The following is a 25,690-nucleotide window of genomic DNA, read 5'->3' on the forward strand; positions in this document are numbered from 1 at the left end:
CTGCACCCCAGTGTTATACAGTAACAGACCTGTCCCCACCCCAGTACTGTATCCCTGTGTTATACAGTGACAGACCTGTCCCCACCCCAGTACTGCACCCCAGTGTTATACAGTAACAGACCTGTCCCCACCCCAGTACTGTATCCCTGTGTTATACAGTGATAGGCCTGTCCCCACCCAAGTACTGTACCCCAGTGTTATACAGTAACTTACCTGTCCCCACCCCAGTACTGTAGCCCAGGGTGATACCGTGACAGACCTGTCCCCACCCCAGTACTGTATCCCTGTGTTATACAGTGATAGGCCTGTCCCCACCCCAGTACTGTACCCCAGTGTTATACAGTAACTTACCTGTCCCCACCCCAGTACTGTAGCCCAGGGTGATACCGTGACAGACCTGTCCCCACCCCAGTACTGTATCCCACTGTTATACAGCGACAGACCTATCCCCACCCCAGGACTGTAGCCCAGGGTTATACAGTGACAGACCTGACCCCACCCCAGTACTGTACCCCAGGGTTATACAGCGACAGACCTGTCCCCACCAGTACTGTACCCCAGGGTTATACAGCGACAGACCTGTCCCCACCAGTACTGTAGCCCAGTGTTATACAGTGACAGACCTGTCCCCACCAGTATTGTACCCCAGGGTTATACAGTGACAGACCTGTCCCCACCAGTACTGTACCCCAGTGTTATACAGTGACAGACCTGTCCCCACCAGTACTGTACTCCAGGGTTATACAGTGACAGACCTGTCCCCACCAGTACAGTACCCCAGTGTTATGCAGTGACAGACCTGTCCCCACCAGTACTGTACCCCAGTGTTATACAGTGACAGACCTGTCCCCACCAGTACTGTACCCCAGTGTTATACAGTGACAGACCTGTCCCCACCAGTACTGTACCCCAGGGTTATACAGTGACAGACCTGTCCCCACCAGTACAGTACCCCAGTGTTATGCAGTGACAGACCTGTCCCCACCAGTTCTGTATCACAGTGTTATACTGTGACAGACCTGTCCCCCACCCCAGTACTGTACCCCAGTGTTATACAGTGACAGACCTGTCCCCACCAGTACTGTACCCCAGTGTTATACAGTGACAGACCTGTCCCCACCCCAGTACTGTAGCCCAGTGTTATACAGTGACAGACCTGTCTCCATCCCAGTACTGTAGCCCAGTGTTATACAGTGACAGACCTGTCCCCACCCCAGTACTGTACCCCAGTGTTATACTGTGACAGACCTGTCCCCCACCCCCGTACTGTACCCCACTGTTATACAGTGACAGACCTGACCCCACCCCAGTACTGTACCCCAGTGTTATACAGTGACAGACCTATCCCCACCCCAGTACTGTACCCCAGTGTTATACAGTGACAGACCTGTCCCCACCCCAGTACTGTACCCCAGGTTATACAGCGACAGACCTATCCCCACCCCAGTACTGTACCCCAGTGTTATACAGTGACAGACCTGTCCCCACCCCAGTACAGTACCCCAGTGTTATACAGTGACAGACCTGTCCCTACCCCAGTACTGTACCCCAGTGTTAAACAGTGACACACCTGACCCATACCAGTACTGTACCCCAGTGTTATACAGTGACAGACCTGTCCCCGCCTAGTACTGTACCCCAGTGTTATACAGTGACAGACCTGTCCCCACCTCAGTACTGTACCCCAGTGTTATACAGTGACAGACCTGTCCCCGCCCCAGAACTGTACCCCAGGGTTATACAGGGACAGACCCGCCCACACCAGTACTGTACCCCAGTGTTATACAGTGACAGACCTGTCCCTACCTCAGTACTGTACCGCTGTGTTATACAGTGACAGACCTGTCCCCACCCCAGTACTGTACCCCAGGGTTATACAGTGACAGACGTGTACCCACCCCAGTTCTGTACCCCAGTGTTATACAGTGACAGACCTGTCCCCACCGGTACTGTACCCCAGTGTTATACAGTGACAGACCTGTCCCCACCCCAGTTCTGTACCCCAGTGTTATACAGTGACAGCCCTGTCCCCACCCCAGTAACGTATCCCAGTTTTATACAGTGGCAGGCCTGTCCCGACCCCAGTAATGTACCCCAGGGTTATACAGTGACACACTTGTCCCCACCCCATTTCTGTACTGCAGTGTTATACAGTGACACACCAGTCCCCACCCCAGTACTGTACCCCAGTGTTATACAGTGGCACACCTGTCCCCACCGGTACTGTACCCCAGTGTTATACAGTGACAGACCTGTCCCCACCCCAGTTCTGTACCCCAGTGTTATGCAACGACAGACCTGTCCCCATCCCAGTACTGTACCCCAGTGTTATTCAGTGACAGACCTGTCCCCACCCCAGTAACGTATCCCAGTTTTATACAGTGACAGGCCTGTCCCGACCCAGTAATGTACCCCAGGGTTATATAGTGACAGACCCATCCCCACCCCAGTCCTGTACCCCAGTGTTATACAATGACACACCTGTCCCCACCCCAGTAATGTATCCCAGTGTTATACAGTGACAGACCTGTCCCCACTGGTACTGTGCCCCAGTGTAATACAGTGACAGACCTGTCCTCACCCCAGTACTGTACCCCAGTGTTATACAGTAACAGACCTGTCCCCACCCCAGTACTGTACCGCAGTGTTGTACAGTGACAGACCTGTCCCCACCCCCATTTCTGTACCCCAGTGTTATACATTGACAGACCTGTCCCCACCAGTACTGTATCCCTGTGTTATACAGTGACAGACCTGTCCCCACCCCAGTACTGCACCCCAGTGTTATACAGTAACAGACCTGTCCCCACCCCTGTACTGTATCCCTGTGTTATACAGTGACAGACCTGTCCCCACCCCAGTACTGTAGCCCAGGGTGATACCGTGACAGACCTGTCCCCACCCCAGTACTGTATCCCTGTGTTATACAGTGATAGGCCTGTCCCCACCCCAGTACTGTACCCCAGTGTTATACAGTAACTTACCTGTCCCCACCCCAGTACTGTAGCCCAGGGTGATACCGTGACAGACCTGTCCCCACCCCAGTACTGTATCCCACTGTTATACAGCGACAGACCTATCCCCACCCCAGGACTGTACCCCACTGTTATACAGCGACAGACCTATCCCCACCCCAGTACTGTAGCCCAGGGTTATACAGTGACAGACCTGACCCCACCCCAGTACTGTACCCCAGGGTTATACAGCGACAGACCTGTCCCCACCAGTACTGTACCCCAGGGTTATACAGCGACAGACCTGTCCCCACCAGTACTGTACCCCAGTGTTATACAGTGACAGACCTGTCCCCACCAGTACTGTACCCCAGGGTTATACAGTGACAGACCTGTCCCCACCAGTACAGTACCCCAGTGTTATACAGTGACAGACCTGTCCCCACCAGTACTGTACCCCAGTGTTATACAGTGACAGACCTGTCCCCACCAGTACTGTACCCCAGGGTTATACAGTGACAGACCTGTCCCCACCAGTACAGTACCCCAGTGTTATGCAGTGACAGACCTGTCCCCACCAGTTCTGTATCACAGTGTTATACTGTGACAGACCTGTCCCCCACCCCAGTACTGTACCCCAGTGTTATACAGTGACAGACCTGTCCCCACCAGTACTGTACCCCAGTGTTATACAGTGACAGACCTGTCCCCACCCCAGTACTGTAGCCCAGTGTTATACAGTGACAGACCTGTCTCCATCCCAGTACTGTAGCCCAGTGTTATACAGTGACAGACCTGTCCCCACCCCAGTACTGTACCCCAGTGTTATACTGTGATAGACCTGTCCCCCACCCCCGTACTGTACCCCACTGTTAAACAGTGACAGACCTGACCCCACCCCAGTACTGTACCCCAGTGTTATACAGTGACAGACCTATCCCCACCCCAGTACTGTACCCCAGTGTTATACAGTGACAGACCTGTCCCCACCCCAGTACTGTACCCCAGGGTTATACAGCGACAGACCTATCCCCACCCCAGTACAGTACCCCAGTGTTATACAGTGACAGACCTGTCCCTACCCCAGTACTGTACCCCAGTGTTATACAGTGACAGACCTGACCCATACCAGTACTGTACCCCAGTGTTATACAGTGACAAACCTGTCCCCACCTAGTACTGTACCCCAGTGTTATACAGTGACAGACCTGTCCCCACCTCAGTACTGTACCCCAGTGTTATACAGTGACAGACCTGTCCCCGCCCCAGGACTGTACCCCAGGGTTATACAGGGACAGACCCGCCCACACCAGTACTGTACCCCAGTGTTATACAGTGACAGACCTGTCCCTACCTCAGTACTGTACCGCTGTGTTATACAGTGACAGACCTGTCCCCACCCCAGTACTGTACCCCAGGGTTATAAAGTGACAGACCTGTCCCCACCCCAGTACTGTAGCCCAGTGTTATACAGTGACAGACCTGTCTCCATCCCAGTACTGTAGCCCAGTGTTATACAGTGACAGACCTGTCCCCACCCCAGTACTGTACCCCAGTGTTATACTGTGACAGACCTGTCCCCCACCCCCGTACTGTACCCCAGTGTTATACAGTGACAGACCTGTCCCCACCCCAGTACAGTACCCCAGTGTTATACAGTGACAGACCTGTCCCTACCCCAGTACTGTACCCCAGTGTTATACAGTGACAGACCTGACCCATACCAGTACTGTACCCCAGTGTTATACAGTGACAGACCTGTCCCCACCTAGTACTGTACCCCAGTGTTATACAGTGACAGACCTGTCCCCACCTCAGTACTGTACCCCAGTGTTATACAGTGACAGACCTGTCCCCGCCCCAGGACTGTACCCCAGGGTTATACAGGGACAGACCCGCCCACACCAGTACTGTACCCCAGTGTTATACAGTGACAGACCTGTCCCTACCTCAGTACTGTACCGCTGTGTTATACAGTGACAGACCTGTCCCCACCCCAGTACTGTACCCCAGGGTTATACAGTGACAGACGTGTACCCACCCCAGTTCTGTACCCCAGTGTTATACAGTGACAGACCTGTCCCCACCGGTACTGTACCCCAGTGTTATACAGTGACAGACCTGTCCCCACCCCAGTTCTGTACCCCAGTGTTATACAGTGACAGACCTGTCCCCACCCCAGTTCTGTACCCCAGTGTTATACAGTGACAGCCCTGTCCCCACCCCAGTAACGTATCCCAGTTTTATACAGTGACAGGCCTGTCCCGACCCCAGTAATGTACCCCAGGGTTATACAGTGACACACTTGTCCCCACCCCATTTCTGTACTGCAGTGTTATACAGTGACACACCAGTCCCCACCCCAGTACTGTACCCCAGTGTTATACAGTGGCACACCTGTCCCCACCGGTACTGTACCCCAGTGTTATACAGTGACACACCAGTCCCCACCCCAGTACTGTACCCCAGTGTTATACAGTGGCACACCTGTCCCCACCGGTACTGTACCCCAGTGTTATACAGTGACAGACCTGTCCCCACCCCAGTTCTGTACCCCAGTGTTATGCAACGACAGACCTGTCCCCATCCCAGTACTGTACCCCAGTGTTATTCAGTGACAGACCTGTCCCCACCCCAGTAACGTATCCCAGTTTTATACAGTGACAGGCCTGTCCCGACCCCAGTAATGTACCCCAGGGTTATATAGTGACAGACCCATCCCCACCCCAGTCCTGTACCCCAGTGTTATACAATGACACACCTGTCCCCACCCCAGTAATGTATCCCAGTGTTATACAGTGACAGACCTGTCCCCACTGGTACTGTGCCCCAGTGTAATACAGTGACAGACCTGTCCTCACCCCAGTACTGTACCCCAGTGTTATACAGTAACAGACCTGTCCCCACCCCCATTTCTGTACCCCAGTGTTATACATTGACAGACCTGTCCCCACCAGTACTGTATCCCTGTGTTATACAGTGACAGACCTGTCCCCACCCCAGTACTGCACCCCAGTGTTATACAGTAACAGACCTGTCCCCACCCCAGTACTGTATCCCTGTGTTATACAGTGACAGACCTGTCCCCACCCCAGTACTGCACCCCAGTGTTATACAGTAACAGACCTGTCCCCACCCCAGTACTGTATCCCTGTGTTATACAGTGATAGGCCTGTCCCCACCCAAGTACTGTACCCCAGTGTTATACAGTAACTTACCTGTCCCCACCCCAGTACTGTACCCCAGTGTTATACAGTGATAGGCCTGTCCCCACCCCAGTACTGTACCCCAGTGTTATACAGTATCTTACCTGTCCCCACCCCAGTACTGTAGCCCAGGGTGATACCGTGACAGACCTGTCCCCACCCCAGTACTGTATCCCACTGTTATACAGCGACAGACCTATCCCCACCCCAGGACTGTACCCCACTGTTATACAGCGACAGACCTATCCCCACCCCAGTACTGTAGCCCAGGGTTATACAGTGACAGACCTGACCCCACCCCAGTACTGTACCCCAGGGTTATACAGCGACAGACCTGTCCCCACCAGTACTGTACCCCAGGGTTATACAGCGACAGACCTGTCCCCACCAGTACTGTACCCCAGTGTTATACAGTGACAGACCTGTCCCCACCAGTACTGTACCCCAGGGTTATACAGTGACAGACCTGTCCCCACCAGTACAGTACCCCAGTGTTATACAGTGACAGACCTGTCCCCACCAGTACTGTACCCCAGTGTTATACAGTGACAGACCTGTCCCCACCAGTACTGTACCCCAGGGTTATACAGTGACAGACCTGTCCCCACCAGTACAGTACCCCAGTGTTATGCAGTGACAGACCTGTCCCCACCAGTTCTGTATCACAGTGTTATACTGTGACAGACCTGTCCCCCACCCCAGTACTGTACCCCAGTGTTATACAGTGACAGACCTGTCCCCACCAGTACTGTACCCCAATGTTATACAGTGACAGACCTGTCCCCACCCCAGTACTGTAGCCCAGTGTTATACAGTGACAGACCTGTCTCCATCCCAGTACTGTAGCCCAGTGTTATACAGTGACAGACCTGTCCCCACCCCAGTACTGTACCCCAGTGTTATACTGTGATAGACCTGTCCCCCACCCCCGTACTGTACCCCACTGTTAAACAGTGACAGACCTGACCCCACCCCAGTACTGTACCCCAGTGTTATACAGTGACAGACCTGTCCCCACCCCAGTACTGTACCCCAGGGTTATACAGCGACAGACCTGTCTCCATCCCAGTGCTGTAGCCCAGTGTTATACAGTGACAGACCTGTCCCCACCCCAGTACTGTACCCCAGTGTTATACTGTGATGGACCTGTCCCCCACCCCCGTACTGTACCCCACTGTTAAACAGTGACAGACCTGACCCCACCCCAGTACTGTACCCCAGTGTTATACAGTGACAGACCTATCCCCACCCCAGTACTGTACCCCAGTGTTATACAGTGACAGACCTGTCCCCACCCCAGTACTGTACCCCAGGGTTATACAGCGACAGACCTATCCCCACCCCAGTACAGTACCCCAGTGTTATACAGTGACAGACCTGTCCCTACCCCAGTACTGTACCCCAGTGTTATACAGTGACAGACCTGACCCATACCAGTACTGTACCCCAGTGTTATACAGTGACAGACCTGTCCCCACCTAGTACTGTACCCCAGTGTTATACAGTGACAGACCTGTCCCCACCTCAGTACTGTACCCCAGTGTTATACAGTGACAGACCTGTCCCCGACCCAGGACTGTACCCCAGGGTTATACAGGGACAGACCCGCCCACACCAGTACTGTACCCCAGTGTTATACAGTGACAGACCTGTCCCTACCTCAGTACTGTACCGCTGTGTTATACAGTGACAGACCTGTCCCCACCCCAGTACTGTACCCCAGGGTTATACAGTGACAGACGTGTACCCACCCCAGTACTGTACCCCAGTGTTATACAGTGACAGACCTGTCCCCACCCCAGTACTGTACCCCAGTGTTATACAGTGACAGACCTTTTCCCACCCCAGTACTGTACCCCAGGGTTATACAGTGACAGACCTGTCCCCACCCCAGTACTGTACCCCAGGGTTATACAGTGACAGACCTGTCCCCACCCCAGTACTGTATCGCAGTGTTATACAGTGACAGACCTGTCCCCACCTCAGTACTGTACTGCAGTGTTATACCGTGACAGACCTGTCCCCACCAGTACTGTACCCCAGTGTTATACAGTGACAGACCTGTCCCCACCAGTACTGTACCCCAGTGTTATACAGTGACAGACCTGTCCCCACCAGTACAGTACCCCAGTGTTATGCAGTGACAGACCTGTCCCCACCCCAGTACTGTACCCCAGTGTTATACAGTGACAGACCTGTCCCCACCAGTACTGTACCCCAGTGTTATACAGTGACAGACCTGTCTCCATCCCAGTACTGTAGCCCAGTGTTATACAGTGACAGACCTGTCCCCACCCCAGTACTGTACCCCAGTGTTATACTGTGACAGACCTGTCCCCACCAGTACTGTACCCCAGTGTTATACAGTGACAGACCTGTCTCCATCCCAGTACTGTAGCCCAGTGTTATACAGTGACAGACCTGTCCCCACCCCAGTACTGTACCCCAGTGTTATACAGTGACAGACCTGTCCCCACCAGTACTGTACCCCAGTGTTATACAGTGACAGACCTGTCTCCATCCCAGTACTGTAGCCCAGTGTTATACAGTGACAGACCTGTCCCCACCCCAGTACTGTACCCCAGTGTTATACTGTGACAGACCTGTCCCCCACCCCCGTACTGTACCCCAGTGTTATACAGTGACAGACCTGTCCCCACCAGTACTGTACCCCAGTGTTATACAGTGACAGACCTGTCTCCATCCCAGTACTGTAGCCCAGTGTTATACAGTGACAGACCTGTCCCCACCCCAGTACTGTACCCCAGTGTTATACTGTGACAGACCTGTCCCCCACCCCCGTACTGTACCCCACTGTTATACAGTGACAGACCTGACCCCACCCCAGTACTGTACCCCAGTGTTATACAGTGACAGACCTATCCCCACCCCAGTACTGTACCCCAGTGTTATACAGTGACAGAACTGTCCCCACCCCAGTACTGTACCCCAGGGTTATACAGCGACAGACCTATCCCCACCCCAGTACTGTACCCCAGTGTTATACAGTGACAGACCTGTCCCCACCCCAGTACAGTACCCCAGTGTTATACAGTGACAGACCTGTCCCTACCCCAGTACTGTACCCCAGTGTTATACAGTGACAGACCTGACCCATACCAGTACTGTACCCCAGTGTTATACAGTGACAGACCTGTCCCCACCTAGTACTGTACCCCAGTGTTATACAGTGACAGACCTGTCCCCACCTCAGTACTGTACCCCAGTGTTATACAGTGACAGACCTGTCCCCGCCCCAGGACTGTACCCCAGGGTTATACAGGGACAGACCCGCCCACACCAGTACTGTACCCCAGTGTTATACAGTGACAGACCTGTCCCCACCCCAGTACTGTACCCCAGGGTTATACAGTGACAGACGTGTACCCACCCCAGTACTGTACCCCAGTGTTATACAGTGACAGACCTGTCCCCACCCCAGTACTGTACCCCTGTGTTATACAGTGACAGACCTTTTCCCACCCCAGTACTGTACCCCAGGGTTATACAGTGACAGACCTGTCCCCACCCCAGTACTGTACCCCAGGGTTATACAGTGACAGACCTGTCCCCACCAGTACTGTACCCCCGGTTTATACCGTGACAGACCTGTCCCCCCAGTACTGTACCCCAGTGTTATACAGTGACAGACCTGTCCCCCCCAGTACTGTACCCCGGGGTTATACGGTGACAGACCTGTCCCTACCCCAGTACTGTACCCTAGTGTTATACCGTGACTGACCTGTCCCCACCCCAGTACTGTACCCTAGTGTTATACCGTGACTGACCTGTCCCCCCCCCCCAGTACTGTACCCCGGGGTTATACCAGTCTGGGATGCTGCAGTACTGTACCCCGGGGCTATACCAGTCTGGGATGCTGCAGTACTGTACCCCGGGGTTATACCAGTCTGGGATGCTGCAGTACTGTACCCCGGGGTTATACCAGTCTGGGATGCTGCAGTACTGTACCCCGGGGCTATACCAGTCTGGGATGCTGCAGTACTGTACCCCGGGGTTATACCAGTCTGGGATGCTGCAGTACTGTACCCCGGGGTTATACCAGTCTGGGATGCTGCAGTACTGTACCCCGGGGTTGTACCAGTCTGGGATGCTGCAGTACTGTACCCCGGGGTTATACCAGTCTGGGATGCTGCAGTACTGTACCCCGGGGCTATACCAGTCTGGGATGCTGCAGTACTGTACCCCGGGGTTATACCAGTCTGGGATGCTGCAGTACTGTACCCCGGGGTTATACCAGTCTGGGATGCTGCAGTACTGTACCCCGGGGTTATACCAGTCTGGGATGCTGCAGTACTGTACCCCGGGGTTATACCAGTCTGGGATGCTGCAGTACTGTACCCCGGGGTTATACCAGTCTGGGATGCTGCAGTACTGTACCCCGGGGTTATACCAGTCTGGGATGCTGCAGTACTGTGCCCCGGGGTTGTACCAGTCTGGGATGCTGCAGTACTGTGCCCCGGGGTTATACCAGTCTGGGATGCTGCAGTACTGTACCCCGGGGTTATACCAGTCTGGGATGCTGCAGTACTGTACCCCGGGGTTATACCAGTCTGGGATGCTGCAGTACTGTACCCCGGGGTTATACCAGTCTGGGATGCTGCAGTACTGTACCCCGGGGTTATACCAGTCTGGGATGCTGCAGTACTTGTGGTGTTTTGTGGTAATTACACATCTTGGGAATTGCTTGCCAGTTCTGACTTGCACTGAGTTATGGAAATATCTGAATATTTATGAACTTATATTTGCTTTGCTAACAGCTGGAGTGAGTCTGTTGACCCTGAATTTGTGTGCCTGTCTGTCTCTCTCTCTCTCTTTTCCATCCTCCCCCTGGCCCCGCCCTTGCTTCATCTGCCCAGCTGCAGCCTACCACTGTAAGTCTTCAGCCTTTAATTCCTGCAATTCAAAATTAATTGTTGCCGTCTTGCTCATTGATTCCTGACTGTGACCTGCTTGTGGTTTCTCTCTCCGATCTGGCAGGGCATCGATCCCATTCACCAGAGCAGGGTGGTGGAGATTCTGAAGGACGGTGATCCTGCCGATCGCAGGAGGTCCCGGGACAGTGCGGCTGGGCCCCCAGTAAAGTATGAGAGTAGCTCGGAAGGTGGTGAGGAGGTCAGCGTGGCGGTGGAGTGGACTGGGGTGAGTCCGATTCACTGATGGTTGCTGTTGGGTGTTTTTTGTCACTTGCCCCTGCGAAGTCATCGCGGGAGCCTTGTTGTAAGGGTGGAGATGGAAACACTACTGATCCTGCATTGCCAGGGCACATGCCTTCCTGTATCCCTGCCTGCCCTGGGTTGGAAAGCAAACTGGTTGGTGCAGAGGCGAGGCTGCTGCTGCTGCTGCCACAGGAGAGCTGTCTGAGTGGATGGTAGTTGAGGGCTCGTCCAGTCCTAGCCGGAATTTGTGGGAGAATGAGAGATTATATTCCCTCCATTTAGCAAAGCAGGCTTGTGACGGTCCCCTCCCCCACCCCCTGCTCCAGTGCACTGCTCCGTGTTACTGAGAGTCCGTATGGTGCTGGTGGAGCCTGCTCATCTTCATTTCAGACTGACAGCTTGCTGAGTGAGACAGGAAAATAAAATACAGCAAGAGTGAGATGGCTGGAGAGGTACTGAAGCACATTTGAGAGCTCAGGGCCGCTCGCTGATGGTGGAGCTGGTCAAACTCCTGCTGTTTACAAGGGCTAAGCTCTTCCTGCTGGTCTTTCACACTCAACCTGGCATCCTTCTAGCTCAGCCCCTGCATCACCAAACTGACCAGCTCTTCACTAATGTCGCAGTTTTTATTGATTCCACTTCCCTTTAAGACACACTGGCCCAACCACGCTGCTGCCTCTGTCTTAGGCAATCCCTGTTAATGACTTGGGGGTCGGAGGTGAATGTACTGTCACCAAGGTTGTAAATGACACAAGAACAGGTGGGAAGGCAGGTTACAAGAGGGATACAAACAGTTTACAGAGAGCTATTAATAGATGATGTAAGTGGTAAATGCTGGGGTGTAATGTACACAGGTGCAGCAGGTAATCGCAGCATTTCAAGGGGGTTGGAGTATCAGAGTAGGGGAGCCTTACTGTAACTGTACAGGGAGCTGGGGAGAGCACATCTGGAGCACTGTCAACAGCTGTGTCCCTTATTAAGGAAAGATACCATTTCATTGGAGACAGCTCAGAGAAGGTTCACTGGGATGGTCCCTGGGATGGAGGGAATGTCTCATGAGCAAAGGTTAAACAGTTTGAGACTCTACTCCCTGGAGTGTAGAGGAATGAGAGGGGACCTCATCAAATTCTTAAAGGGCTTGACAGGGACGATGCTGAGAGGATGGTTCCTCTCATGGGAGGATCTGGGCCCAGTGGGCAGAGTGTCAGGATAAAGGGGCACCAATTTAAGGCTGAGATGAGGAGGAATTTCTTATCTCCAGGGGGTTGAGTCTGTTTGGAACTCCTTGTCACAGAGAGCTGTGGGGGCAAAATCCTAGTGTATATTTGAGGCTGAGCAAGAGAGAGATTCTTGAAAACTTGGGAAATCGAGGATTGTGGGGAAAGGGCAGGAAAGTGGACGTGAGGAATGTCGGATCAGCCGTGGCCATACTAAATGGTGGAGTTGGCACAGGTGGCCAAAGGCCTACTCCTGTTCCTATTTCTGATGGTCTGTCTCCCAACTCCACACCTTGTGCTGTCTCTGCATTACCCTCCCACCTACTGTCTCTATACCTCCCCCACCCCCCTCCACCCTGTGTTGTGTGAAATTAGTGATACTCCTGTGCATTTTCCCCACGGATCTGCGAACACCTCCCCACACTCCCTGTGCCATTGGTCTCTCAATGTTTTTCCCAAATTCATGGGATGTGGTCCAGCATTTATTGTCCATCCCTAGTTGCCCCCTTGAGAAGGTGGGGATGAGCTGCCTCCTTGAACCGCTGCAGTCCATGTGCTGTAGGCAATCATTCCTGATGAAGGGCTTAAGCCAAAATGTCGATTCTCCTGCTGCTGTGATGCTGCCTGACCTACTGTGCTTTTCCAGCACCACACGGTGGCTCAGTGGTTAGCACTGCTGCCTCATGGTCCCAGGTTCAATTCCAGCCTCGGGCGACTGTCTGCGTGGAGTTTGTACTTTCTCCTGGTGTCTGCGTGTGTTTCCTCTGGGTGCTTCGGTTTCCTCACACAGGGGGAAAAAAAACAAATTACTGGAAAAGCTCAGTGGGTCCGGTCACATCTGTGGAGAGAAATCAGGAGTTAACGTTTTGGATTGGGTGACCCTTCCTCAGAACTGATGGTAGCTATGGAAAGGTTGGTTTGTACAGAATACTGAAGATAGGGGTGGGGGGGAGGGGAATAAAGAGTTAACAATAGGTGGAAATACAGCCCCAAGAGAGCACGATGGTAGGACAGATGAAGGAGTGGATAACCATCCAGCTAGGAGGGTGACTAGTTATAATGGAGACTGTTTGTGACTGTATGTAATAGCAGACTGTGATAACAAGGGGAGATGGGAGAGCTCAACACCTGGAGTGACAAGAATAAGCTCGGACCAGCGGGGGGGACAGCTCAGGCCTTTGCTCCAGGAAGAAGCAGAGAGCTCTGAGACCACTCTGGGGGGATGGATGGATGTGGAAAGGGATAGTAACAGGCACATCCATGGTAAAGGGGAAGCAGCTGGAGCTTGCAAACCTCGAATTTCCAGCCCAACCGAGCAACTCGCCCTCACCCTGACTGACTTCTCTTTTAACTCCTGTCATTTACCCAGCTCAGAGGAGTGGCCATGGGCCCCAGCTCTGCCTGTCTACATGTGGGATGTGTGGAATATTCCTTGTTCCAGTCCTATTCTGGCCCCAGCCCACAACTGTCTGGTATATCGATGATATTGTCGGTACTACTTCCCTCTCTTCTCCGGAATTGGAAAACTTCATCGATTTCGCTTCCAATTTCTATCCCTGTCTCACCTTCACCTGATCCATCTCTGATTCCTCCCTTCCCTTCCTCGACATCCCTGTTTCCCTTTCTGGGGATAGTCTAGCCACCAGTATCCACTATAAACCCACCGACTCCCACAGCTGCCTGGACTATACATCCTCACACCCAGTTGCCTGGATAAGCCCTATTCCATTCTCCCGGTTCCTCCATCTCTGTTGCATCTGTTCCAATGAGGCCAGCTTCGACAAGGAGCCTCCGAAATGTCCACCTTCTTCCTCGACCAAGGATTATCCTGTACTGTGATTGATGGAGCCCTCAACTGGGTCTGACCCATCTCCAGTATCTCTGCCCTTACCCCCTGCTTACCTCCACAACAGCGATAGTATCCCCCTTGTCCTTACCTACCATCCCATCAGCATCCACATCCAGAGGGACCTTAGCTGCCATTTCCACCACCTCCTGTGAGATGCCACCACCCGACACATATTCCCCTCCCCGTTCCTTGTCAGCTTTCCACGGGGACCATTCCATCTGGGACACACTGGTCCACCCTTGCTCCAATCCTAACACCTCCCCACAGCATCATGGCTCCATCCTGTCAGCCTGCATGTTTACTTTGTCCCTCCTCACTATCCAAGGCGCCCAAATACACCTTCCAGGTGACAAAAAGCTTGACCTGCACTTCACTCAACCTAATCTACTGCACTCACTGCTCACAATATGGTCTCGACATTGGGAAAACAACGTACAGACTGGGTGACAGCTTCGCAGGACACCTACATTCTGTCTGCAAAAAATGACCCTGAGCTTCCTGTTGCCTGGGCTTTCAGCATCTCCCCTGTTCCCTGGCCAATCTCGCTCTCGCTCTCTCTCTCACACGCATTAGGCCTTGTTATCACATGGTCTGCTATTATATCCCACCCACCCTTAGGCCTTTTGCCCGAAACATCGATTTCGCTGCGCCTTGGATGCTACCTGAACTGCTGTGCTCTTCCAGCACCACTAATCCAGGATCTGGTTTCCAGCATCTGCAGTCATTGTTTTTACCCATAGTTACCCACTAACAGTCCCGATTAATAGCTTTTCTCCATCCTACCTAGATCGTTATCCACTCCTTTGCTTTTCCAACTATTCTCTCTCTTTGGGCTCTGTATCCATTTACTCCTTACCCCCTTCCCCCCACCCTACCTTCTGCATGTAAACCAACATTTCCCTAGCTACCATCAGTTCTGAGGAAGGGTCACGCAACCTGAAACATTAACTGTAATTTCTCTCCACAAATGCTTCCGGACCTGCTGAGCTTTTCCAGCAACTTCTGTCTTTGTTTGTGATTTGCAGCATCTACAATTCTTTCAGTTTTCATCTTATCAGCCCCAGGATGTTAATAATCAGGGATTCAGCAATGGGAACACCATTGAATGTCAAGGGGCAGTGGTTAGATTTTTGTGTTGATGAGTTATAGCCTGGCATGAATGTTAGTTGTCACTTGTCAGCCCAAGCCTGGGTATTGATTTGATTTAATGCAGTCACGTGTACCTAAGTATAGTGAAAATCTTTGTTTGCAAGCAGTATCGGCAGTATAGTAAGCAAGGACATACAGATCACAGGATACTTAGAATGAGGCTTACAGGTTACACTGCACAGGAGGTGTGTGAAGCAGGATCAACATTTATTTGAAGTTAGAGTCCATTCATTGGTCTAATAACAGCAGGAAAGAAGCTGTTCCTGAACCTGTTGGCATGTGTGTTCAAACTCCTGTGAATTGCCAAGGTATTTTGCCTGGGGCAGAGGAGCCCAAACTATAGGGCATAGCTTTAAGGTGAGGGGGCAAGATTCAAAAGGGATTGAACTGTAACATTTTCATGCACAAGATGGTGCGAGTTTGTAATGAGCTGTCAGAGGAAGTGGTGGAGGCTGGTATAATTACAGCATTTAAAAGACATCTGGATGGGTATATGGGCCATGTGCTGGCAAATGGGACTGGATTAATTTCTGATATCTGGTGGGCATGGACGAGATATGATGATGAGAGACATGGATAGAATGGACAGTCAGAGTCGTTTTCCCAGGATAGAAAGGTCAATTATTAGGGGACACAGGTATAAGGTAAAAGGGAGAAGTTTAAAGGAGATGTGAGAGACTAGGTTTATATCCAGACTGGAATGGGCTGCCAGTGGTGGTGATGGAGGTTGGATACATTAGTAACATTTCAGAGGCATCTTGACATATACATGAACAGGCAGGGAATAAAAGGATACAAGCTGAAAAATGTGTTGCTGGAAAAGCGCAGCAGGTCAAGCAGCATCAAAGGAGCAGGAGAATTGACGTTTCGGGCATAAGCCCTTCTTCAGAAGGATACGGACTGCATAGAGACAAGTTAGTTTAGAATGCTATCATGTGTTTGCGCAGTCTTAGTGGGCTGAAGGGACTTTTCCTGTGCTGTACTGTTGTTTGTTATTGTGTTTTTGCAACCTGTGGGGTTGTGTGTGTGTTGTCCTGTCTGTGGTCGGCCCATCATGTCTGCAAGGAGTCATGGAGGCCCTGTGCGGGGTCTGTGCGTGGTCTGTCGGGCCTGTCAGGGATGTGTGTCTCTGTGTCATCACAATCCTGGCTGGTGCTTTTTATGGGACAAATCTGACCCCAATACGAAATGTGGCGTGGCAAATAGTATTTTGTTTGTTTTTATTTTAACAGAATGGACTTTCACTGAACTGTAATCACACCAGGCTGCTGCAGATTTTGTTCTAACAATTAAATAGATGCTTATTATACAAATAAATGAAAATATCTCTATATAACGCAGTTTAAAAGATTCCAAAACATCCAGCAAAACAAAATCTCATTGACTCCCCAACCCCATCACTTTTTACAGTTTGTCAATATTCAGAGACATTTTTCTTCGTTGTCTAATTGTTAGTTTGACTGAATGTTTCTTTCTTAATCCCATCACTGAGTTGTAAAGCATTTTCCCTGAAGTATTGATGGAGCTGAGAGCTTGGACTTTCTCACTGTTAGAATAATTTGCAGCATTGTAACCAAACCTTCGTGGTCTGGAAATTTCTCAAACTGCATTCTTTCTTTCACTGCAGTAACCTGTCTCTTCCAGTGTTGGGAACAATCTCCTTCATTAGAGCACATTGTACTTGCACTAACCCCAGTCGGGTCTCCTTTGCACTGAACCCTAAAGTTTTGAACTAATTTTACAAACAACGTGCTCATCCCAGTTTCTACAAAGTGAATGGCTTGTTGTTTCCAGTGTAAGGAGGTTGACACCAAATTAAGAAGCAGATCTTCAAAGGTGGTAATCTCTGGATTCGTAGCTGAGCCACATACAATTTGGCAAAGGGTGAATGAGATTAGAGAGGTGAATGTGTGATTGAAAAAGCTGGTGTGGGTAAAATGAGTTTCAGTTCATGGGGCACTGGCACTGATACTGGGGAGAGTGGGATCTGTGCTGTGGGGAAGGTCTACACCTGAACTGTGCTGGCACTCTGTTCTCATGAACCACATCATGAGGGAGGGAGGGAGAGCAGGGTTCAAGCTTAATGATGGGGGCAAGGGCCCGAATTCAGGAAGTGGTGAGAAAAATGAAATAGTATGGGAAATGATAAACAGACAGTGACAGAAGGGGACAGCAAATACAGGTCTAAGGTTAAATCAGCAGGTAAGACTAACCGTCACAAAACGAAAAGGTCAGGACATCAGGCACAGTATGCGGACGCATTTTTTTCAGATTAGATTCCCTACAGTGTGGAAACAGGCCCTTCAGCCCAACTAGTCCACACCGACCCTCCGAAGAGTAACCCACCCAGACTCATTTCCCTCTAACTAATGCACCTAACACTATGGGCAATTGAGCATGCCCAATTCACCTAATCTGCACATCTTTGGATTGTGGGAGGAAACCGGAGCACCCGGAGGAAACCCACACAGACACGGGGAGAATGTGCAATCACCACACTGACAGTCGCCCGAGGCTGGAATTGAACCTGGGACCCTGGTGCAGCAGTGCTAACCACTGGGCCACCGTGCTGCATTTGAAACAAAACAGATGAGCTCTACTACAGATGAGATAAATAACTGTGATCTTGTCCCCACTACTGAGATGTAGCAACAGGATATCCTAGATTGGGAAATGAATACTGAAGAATATATGACATTTCAGAAGAAAAGGAAGCTAGAAAAGGGTGGAATTAAAGAGCAGGTTAGTACAATAGAGAGGGGTGACAGTAATTCAGGAAACCAGGGTATAGAAGCAGGCCTGGGGTATAGATGAGGGACGGTAAAAGCAACTCTCACTTGAGAGAGTTGGGTACAGGCCCCTTAACGGTAACCATGTGGTAGGACACTGTGTCAAGGAAGCAATAATGGTAGCTTGTCCAAAAGGTCCAGCAATTATCATGGGGGATGTTAATCGGCAGAGAGACTGGAAAAGGTCATCTGGAGGAAGAATGTTTTCGGGACCGTTTCTGAGACCAGTGTACTATGGCAGTAAGCAGAACTATCCTAAACCTGGTTTGGAGCAGTTGTTGATAAAGTGTTGGATAAGGTTATAAGATTTATAACCATTTAGAAAAGAATAATCTGATCAGGGACAGTCAGCACGGTTTTGTGAAGGGTAGGTCGTGCCTAATGAATCTTATTAAGTTTTTTGACAAAGTGACCAAACAGGTAGATGAGAATAAACCAGTTGATGTGGTGTATATGGATTTCAGCAATAATTAGCTTGCTGAAAGAAAACAGAGGGTTGTAGTTGATGGAACATGTTCATCTTGGTGTCCATTTACTAGCGGCGTACCGCAAGGGTCGGTGTTGGGTGCACTGCTGTTCATCATGTTTATAAATGACCTGGATGAGGGCATAGAAGGTGGGTTCATAAATTTGCGGATGACACTAAGGTCGGTGGAGTTGTGGATAGTGACGAAGGATGCAGTAGGTTGCAGAGAGGCATAGATAGGATGCAGAGCTGGGCTGAGAGGTGGCAAATAGAGTTTAATGTGGACAAGTGTGAGGTGATTCACTTTGGTCGGAGTAAACGGAATGCAAAGTACTGAGCTAATGGTAAGGTTCTTGGGAGTGTAGATGAGCAGAGAGATCTCGGTGTTCAGGTACACAGGTCCTTCAAAGTTGCCACCCAGATTGACAGGGTTGTTAAGAAGGCATACAGTGTTTTGGCCTTTATTAATAGAGGGATCGAGTTCCGGAACCAGGAGGTTATGCTGCAGCTGTACAAATCTCTGGTACGGCCACACCTGGAGTATTGTGTACAGTTCTGGTCACCACATTATAAGAAGGATGTGGAAACTTTGGAAACGGTGCAGAGGAGATTTACCAGGATGTTACCTGGTATGGAAGGAATGTCTTGCGAGGAAAGGCTGAGGGCCTTGAGGCTGTTCTTGTTAGAGAGAAGAAGGTTGAGAGGTGACTTAATAGAGACATACAATCAGAGGGTTAGATAGGGTGGACAGGGAGAGCCTTTTTCCAAGTATGGTGACGGCAAACACGAGGGGACATAGCTTTAAATTGAGGGGTGATAGATATAGGACAGATGTCAGAGGTAGTTTCTTTACTCAGAGAGTCGTAAGGGTATGGAATGCTTTGCCTGCAACGGTAGTAGATTCGCCATGTTTAAGTGCATTTAAGTCGTCATTGGACAGGCATATGGACGTACGTGGAATAGTGTAGGTGGGACGGGCTTCAGATTAGTATGACAGGGCAGCGCAACATCGAGGGCCGAAGGGCCTGTACTGCACTGTAATGTTCTATGTTCTATGAATAGTTACTGACCCCGTTCTGAAAGCGACCTTGGGCTAGTACTGACCGTAATGTGTTTGAATTTTACACACTGTTTAAGGAAGGCAACTGTGAATGCAAGACAAACACCTTCACTAGAGAAGTAGGGTTAGACAAACTAATGGTGCTGCAAGGAACTCCCCTGGCCCTGATGGCTCAATTCTCAGATCCTAAAAGAGCTAGCTACAGATATAATAGGTACCTTGGTTGTAATTGTCCAAAATTCCTTCAATTCTGGAGAATTACCAGAGGACTGGAAGCTGGATGTAGGTTTGCTCGCTGAGCTGGAAGATTCATTTCCAGAAGTTTCATCACCCTACTGGGTAACATCTTCAGTGGGCCTCCAGGCGAAGCGTCTGGAAATGAACCTTCCAGCTCAGCGAGCAAACCTACATCCAGAACCTCAACCTGAGCTACAAATCTTCTCAAAACCCGCTAAGACTGGAAGCTGCCAATGTCACATCCCTTTGCAAAAAGTGAGGGAGGGCCAAAAAGCTTGGAACGATTAGGCTGATCTATTGTTTGAAAAGTTTTGGAATCAATTATTTATGAAGTAGTGGCAGAAGACTTGGAAAATCATAATCTAATCAGAGTCAGCATGGCTTTGTGAAAGGGAAGCCGTGTCTGACTAACAAGAGTTTATTTTAGAAAGTCTCAACACGAGGGGACCCAGTAAATGTGCTGTATTTAGAATTCCAGAAGGTGGTAGATGGGGATAGCTCACAAAAGATGAACTCACTGTGTAAGAGCCCCTGTGTTGGTGTGGATAGAGAACTGGCTGATGGGCAGGAAACAGGGAGTGGGGATAAGGGGATTGTTTTCAGGCTGGTGACCTGTCACCAGTGCAGTTCCACAGGGATTATTGCTGGGACCACAACTGTTTACAATCTGTATTAATGTCTGGGAGAAGGGAGGGAGGGAATGGACTGGCCAGCACTTGTGTACAGCACATGAATAGGTGGAACGGCAGGTTGTGAGGGGGATACAAACAGTTTACAGAGAGATATTGATAGGTTGAGTAAGTGGGCAAGAGTTGGCAAATGGGGTATAATGTGGGAAATGTGAACTTGTTCATTTTGGAAGGAAGAACAGAAGACCAGTATTATTGAAAAGGAGAGGGACTGCAGAACACTGGAACACACAGGGACTTTGGGGGGGCGATGTGCAGAAAGCTGGTACAGCAGGTAATCAGGAAGGGCTAATGGGATGTTGGGTCTTGGGGGTTGGAGTATCAGAGTAGGGGAGCCTTACTGTAACTGTACAGGGAGCTGGGGAGAGCACATCTGGAGAACTGTCAGCAGCTGTGTCCCTTATTAAGGAAAGATACCATTTGATTGGAGGCAGCTCAGAGAAGGTTCACTGGGATGGTCCCTGGGATGGAGGGAGTGTCTCATGTACAAGTTTGAACTCTACTCCCTGGAGTGTAGAGGAATGAAAGGTGACCTCATTGAAACACGTTGGACTGTTCAGGGTTTGACAGGGTCAATGCTTAGAGGGTGGTTCCCCTCATGGGAGGGTCTGGGCCAGAGGGCAGAGGGTCAGGATAAAGGGGCACCGATTTCAGACTGATGCGAAAACGTTGCTGCTCTGAAGGTTGTAAGGTTTTGGACTTCTCTTCCTCAGAACACAGTGGAAAAGTCTTTCAATATTTTTAAGGTGGAGTTGGATTGATTCTTGGTGACCAAGGGGTTGAAAGATTATCAGGGGGATACACAAATGTAAAGTTGAGGTTGAAATCAGACCAGGATAATCTTCTTGAATGGCAGGGCAGCTTGGAAAGACCAGTTTTGTTCATTATTCATGTTTGTCTGGGTGTATGTGTGAACTGTACCATCTCTATGGGTGTGTGGGTGTGGGTGTGTGTGTGTCATCTCCGGGGGGGGGTGTTGAGGTATGAGAGAGTTGTCTTGCATCTGTGGATGTAAGGGGAGTTGGAAGGGATGCGTGGGGTGGTGTGTTTGTGACCTTAATTATTTGTGTGTGAGAGAAGGACTTGTACTGTCCCTGTAATATGTGTGTGTCTGTCAGTCTGTCTCTGTGTGCGCGCGCGCAGTCATTAATTGAACAGCGGCCTTTGCTTTGCTCAATGTTTTCTCTCTCTCTCACTCACTCACTCACACGCGTGCTCACTCATTCTCCCACTGTCTCTATTTCACACCGATTCACCCCGTCTCTCACACACCCACTCACTCTCTGTCTCTCTCACACACAACCACTCACTCAGTGTGTGTGTCTCTCTCTCTCTCTCTCTCTCTCTCTCACACACTCTCTCACACACACACACACACACACACCCAATCTCACACTGTCTCTCTCACACACCCATTCACTCTGTGTGTGTGTGTGTGTGTGTGTGTGTGTGTGTGTGTGTGTCTCTCACTCTCTCACTCTCTCACTCTCTCTCTCACTCACTCACTCACTCACTCACTCACTCACTCACTCACTCACTCACTCACTCACTCACTCACTCACTCACTCACTCACTCACTCACACTCACACACACACACCCAATCACACTTTGTCTCTCTCACACACCCATTCACTCTGTCTGTCTCTCTCGCACCCACTCTCTGACTGTCTCACACACAAACAAACACTGTCTCTCTCTCTCTCTCTCTCTCTCTCTCTCCCCCTCTCTCTCCCTCTCTCTCTCTCACCCTCTCTCACACACGGCAAAAGTAAGGACTGCAGATGCTGGCGATTAGAGTGGTGCTGGAAAAGCACAGCAGATCAGGCAGCATCCAAGGAGCAGGAAAATCAACGTATCAGGCAAAAGCCCTTCATCAGAAGATGAAGATCCTGATGAAGGGCTTTTGCCCGAAATGTCGATTTTCCTGCAATTCGGATGTTGACTGACCTGTGCTTTTGCAGCACCACTCTAATCTTGACTCAGTCTCTCACATACACCCACTCTGAGTGTCTCACTCACTCGCGCTCTCTCTCTCTCTCTCACTGTCTTTCTGTGTGTGTGTGTCTCTCTCTCTCTCTCTCTCTGTCTGTGTGTCTCTCTCTCTCTCACTCACTCTCTCACTCTCTTTCTTTCTCTCTCTCTCACACACTCACTCACTCACTCTCGAACTGTCTCTCACACACCCACTCACTCTCGAACTGTCTCTTACGTGCAGCCACTCACTCTGACCCAGCATTCCCCCTCATGCACCACCTACACTCCCCACCCATTCTTCTATTCATCTGCCCCCCTCATCCTTCTCAGTCTCCCCCCAGTCTCTTCCCCCTGCCCCTTGACCCTCTGGTGTTTCTCTTGTAACCCTCACCACTGTGTCTTATCCCATTCTCTGTTGCTCTCTCTTCATAAGATGTGGGACCAGAAGTCGGCCATTTGGCCCATCAAGTCTGTTTCTCCATTCCGTGAGATCACAGCTGATCTGATAACCTTGAAGCCCACATTCCTGCCCTGATTCCGTTCCTGACTAAACATCTATCTCAGCCTTGACATACTTAATGACCTAGCTCGACAGCCCTCTGTGGTGAAAAACATTTGCAAATTTACCTCTCTGAGAGAAGAAACTCTTCATCCTCATCCCTGTTTTAAATATGCGCCCTCTGACTCTGGGTCGATACCGTCTGGCCTGATACAGTCATACAAGGGCGTTGACCCTGTCAAGTCCCCTCAGAACCTTGTATATTTCAATAAGGTCACCTCTCGTCCTTCTAAACTCCAAAGAGTTCAGGCCCAACCTACTCGCCTCTCCTTGTCAGACAGTCTCTCCATCCCCGGGCTCAGCTGAGTGAACTTTCTCCGGACTGTCTCCAATGTCGGTCTATCTTTCCTCAGATAACGGGCCCAACGCTGTCCACCGTATTCCAGCTGTATTCTGACTAGTGCCTTGTTCTATATTAACAAAGCCTTGCGGATTTTATATACCATTCCCTTGGAAATAAAGACCAACAGTTCATTTGCCTTCCATATTACCCACTGAACCTGGAGGCAAATCTTTTTGTAGCCCATCGCTCTGTCTCACTCACCCTGTCTCATAACTGTCTCCCTCCCCCTCACTCTCTGTCTCTCTCACCCTGTCTCATAACTGTCTCCCTCCCCCTCACTCTCTGTCTCTCTCACCCTGTCTCATAACTGTCTCCCTCCCCCTCACTCTCTGTCTCACTCGCCCAGCTATCTCTGTCTCTTGATCGTTATCTATCTCTTCATCTCCCCTTCCTCCTCTTCATCCACACTCCTTTTGATCCATTCACCTTTTGCACGCATCATGTCTGTCTTGTCCCCTAACCCTTGCTCTCTCTGTCCTGTCTGCCCCCCCAACCCTTGCTCTCTCTGTCCTGTCCCCCCTAACCCTTGCTCTCTCTGTCCTGTCCCCCCCCCCCCCAACCCTTGCTCTCTCTCTGTCCTGTCCCCCCCCCCCCCCCCCAACCCTTGCTCTCTCTGTCCTGTCCCCCCCACCCAACCCTTGCTCTCTCTGTCCTACCTCCCCCAACCCTTGCTCTCTCTGTCCTGTCTCACCCCCTAACCCTTGCTCTCTCTGTCCTGTCCCCCCCCCCCCTCAACCCTTGCTCTCTCTGTCCTGTTCCCCCCCCCCCCAACCCTTGCTCTCTCTGTCCTGTCCCCCCCCCCCCCCCAACCCTTGCTCTCTCTGTCCTGTCCCCCCCCACCCAACCCTTGCTCTCTCTGTCCTACCTCCCCCAACCCTTGCTCTCTCTGTCCTGTCTCCCCCCCCCCAACCCTTGCTCTCTCTGTCCTGTCCCCCCACCCCAACCCTTGCTCTCTCTGTCCTGTCCCCCCTAACCCTTGCTCTCTCTGTCCTGTCCCCCCTAACCCTTGCTCTCTCTGTCCTGTCCCCCCCTCCCCCCAACCCTTGCTCTCTCTGTTCTGTCCCCCCCCCCCCAACCCTTGCTCTCTCTGTCCTGTCCCCTCCCTAACACTTGCTCTCTCTGTCCTGTCCTCCCCAACCCTTGCTCTCTCTGTCCTGTCCCCCCTAACCCTTGCTCTCTCTGTCCTGTCCCCCCTAACCCTTGCTCTCTCTGTCCTGTCCCCCCCCAACCCTTGCTCTCTCTGTCCTGTCCCCCCCAACCCTTGCTCCCTCTGTCCTGTTTCCCCCCCCCCCCCCAACCCTTGCTCTCTCTGTCCTGTCCCCCCTAACCCTTGCTCTCCCTGTCCTGTCCCCCCCTAACCCTTGCTGTCTCTGTCCTGTCCCCACTAACCCTTGCTGTCTCTGTCCTGTCCCCCCCCTAACCATTGCTGTCTCTGTCCTGTCCCCCCTAACCATTGCTCTCCCTGTCCTGTCCCCCCTAACCATTGCTCTCTCTGTCCTGTCCCCCCCAACCCTTGCTCTCCCTGTCCTGTCCCCCCCAACCCTTGCTCTCTCTGTCCTGTCCCCCCCCTAACCCTTGCTCTCTCTGTCCTGTCCCCCCCAACCCTTGCTCTCCCTGTCCTGTCCCCCCTAACCCTTGCTCTCCCTGTCCTGTCCCCCCCAACCCTTGCTCTCCCTGTCCTGTCCCCCCCCTAACCCTTGCTGTCTCTGTCCTGTCCCCACTAACCCTTGCTCTCCCTGTCCTGTCCCCCCTAACCCTTGCTGTCTCTGTCCTGTCCCCCCCTAACCCTTGCTGTCTCTGTCCTGTCCCCCCTAACCCTTGCTGTCTCTGTCCTGTCCCCCCCCAACCCTTGCTCTCCCTGTCCTGTCCCCCCCAACCCTTGCTCTCTCTGTCCTGTCCCCCCCCTAACCCTTGCTCTCTCTGTCCTGTCCCCCCCAACCCTTGCTCTCCCTGTCCTGTCCCCCCTAACCCTTGCTCTCCCTGTCCTGTCCCCCCCAACCCTTGCTCTCCCTGTCCTGTC

General features: G+C 51.3%; 1 protein-coding gene across 1 annotated transcript in view; it reads left to right on the plus strand.

The window, feature by feature from the left end:
• The window catches only part of klc1b (kinesin light chain 1b), a 94,311-nt gene that overhangs the window by 33,476 nt on the left and 35,145 nt on the right, over nucleotides 1-25,690 (plus strand). The window contains exons 10-11 of the mRNA XM_087976827.1: nucleotides 11,038-11,052; nucleotides 11,159-11,320. Of these exons, the coding sequence (XP_087832953.1) occupies nucleotides 11,038-11,052; nucleotides 11,159-11,320 (177 nt within the window). The remainder of the gene's footprint in view (nucleotides 1-11,037; nucleotides 11,053-11,158; nucleotides 11,321-25,690) is intronic.

This window comes from Chiloscyllium plagiosum, unplaced genomic scaffold, assembly GCF_037043375.1.
Source record: "Chiloscyllium plagiosum isolate Xiang-an unplaced genomic scaffold, Cpla_swu_hap1 HiC_scaffold_3, whole genome shotgun sequence".
In the NCBI taxonomy this organism is placed as follows: domain Eukaryota; kingdom Metazoa; phylum Chordata; class Chondrichthyes; order Orectolobiformes; family Hemiscylliidae; genus Chiloscyllium; species Chiloscyllium plagiosum.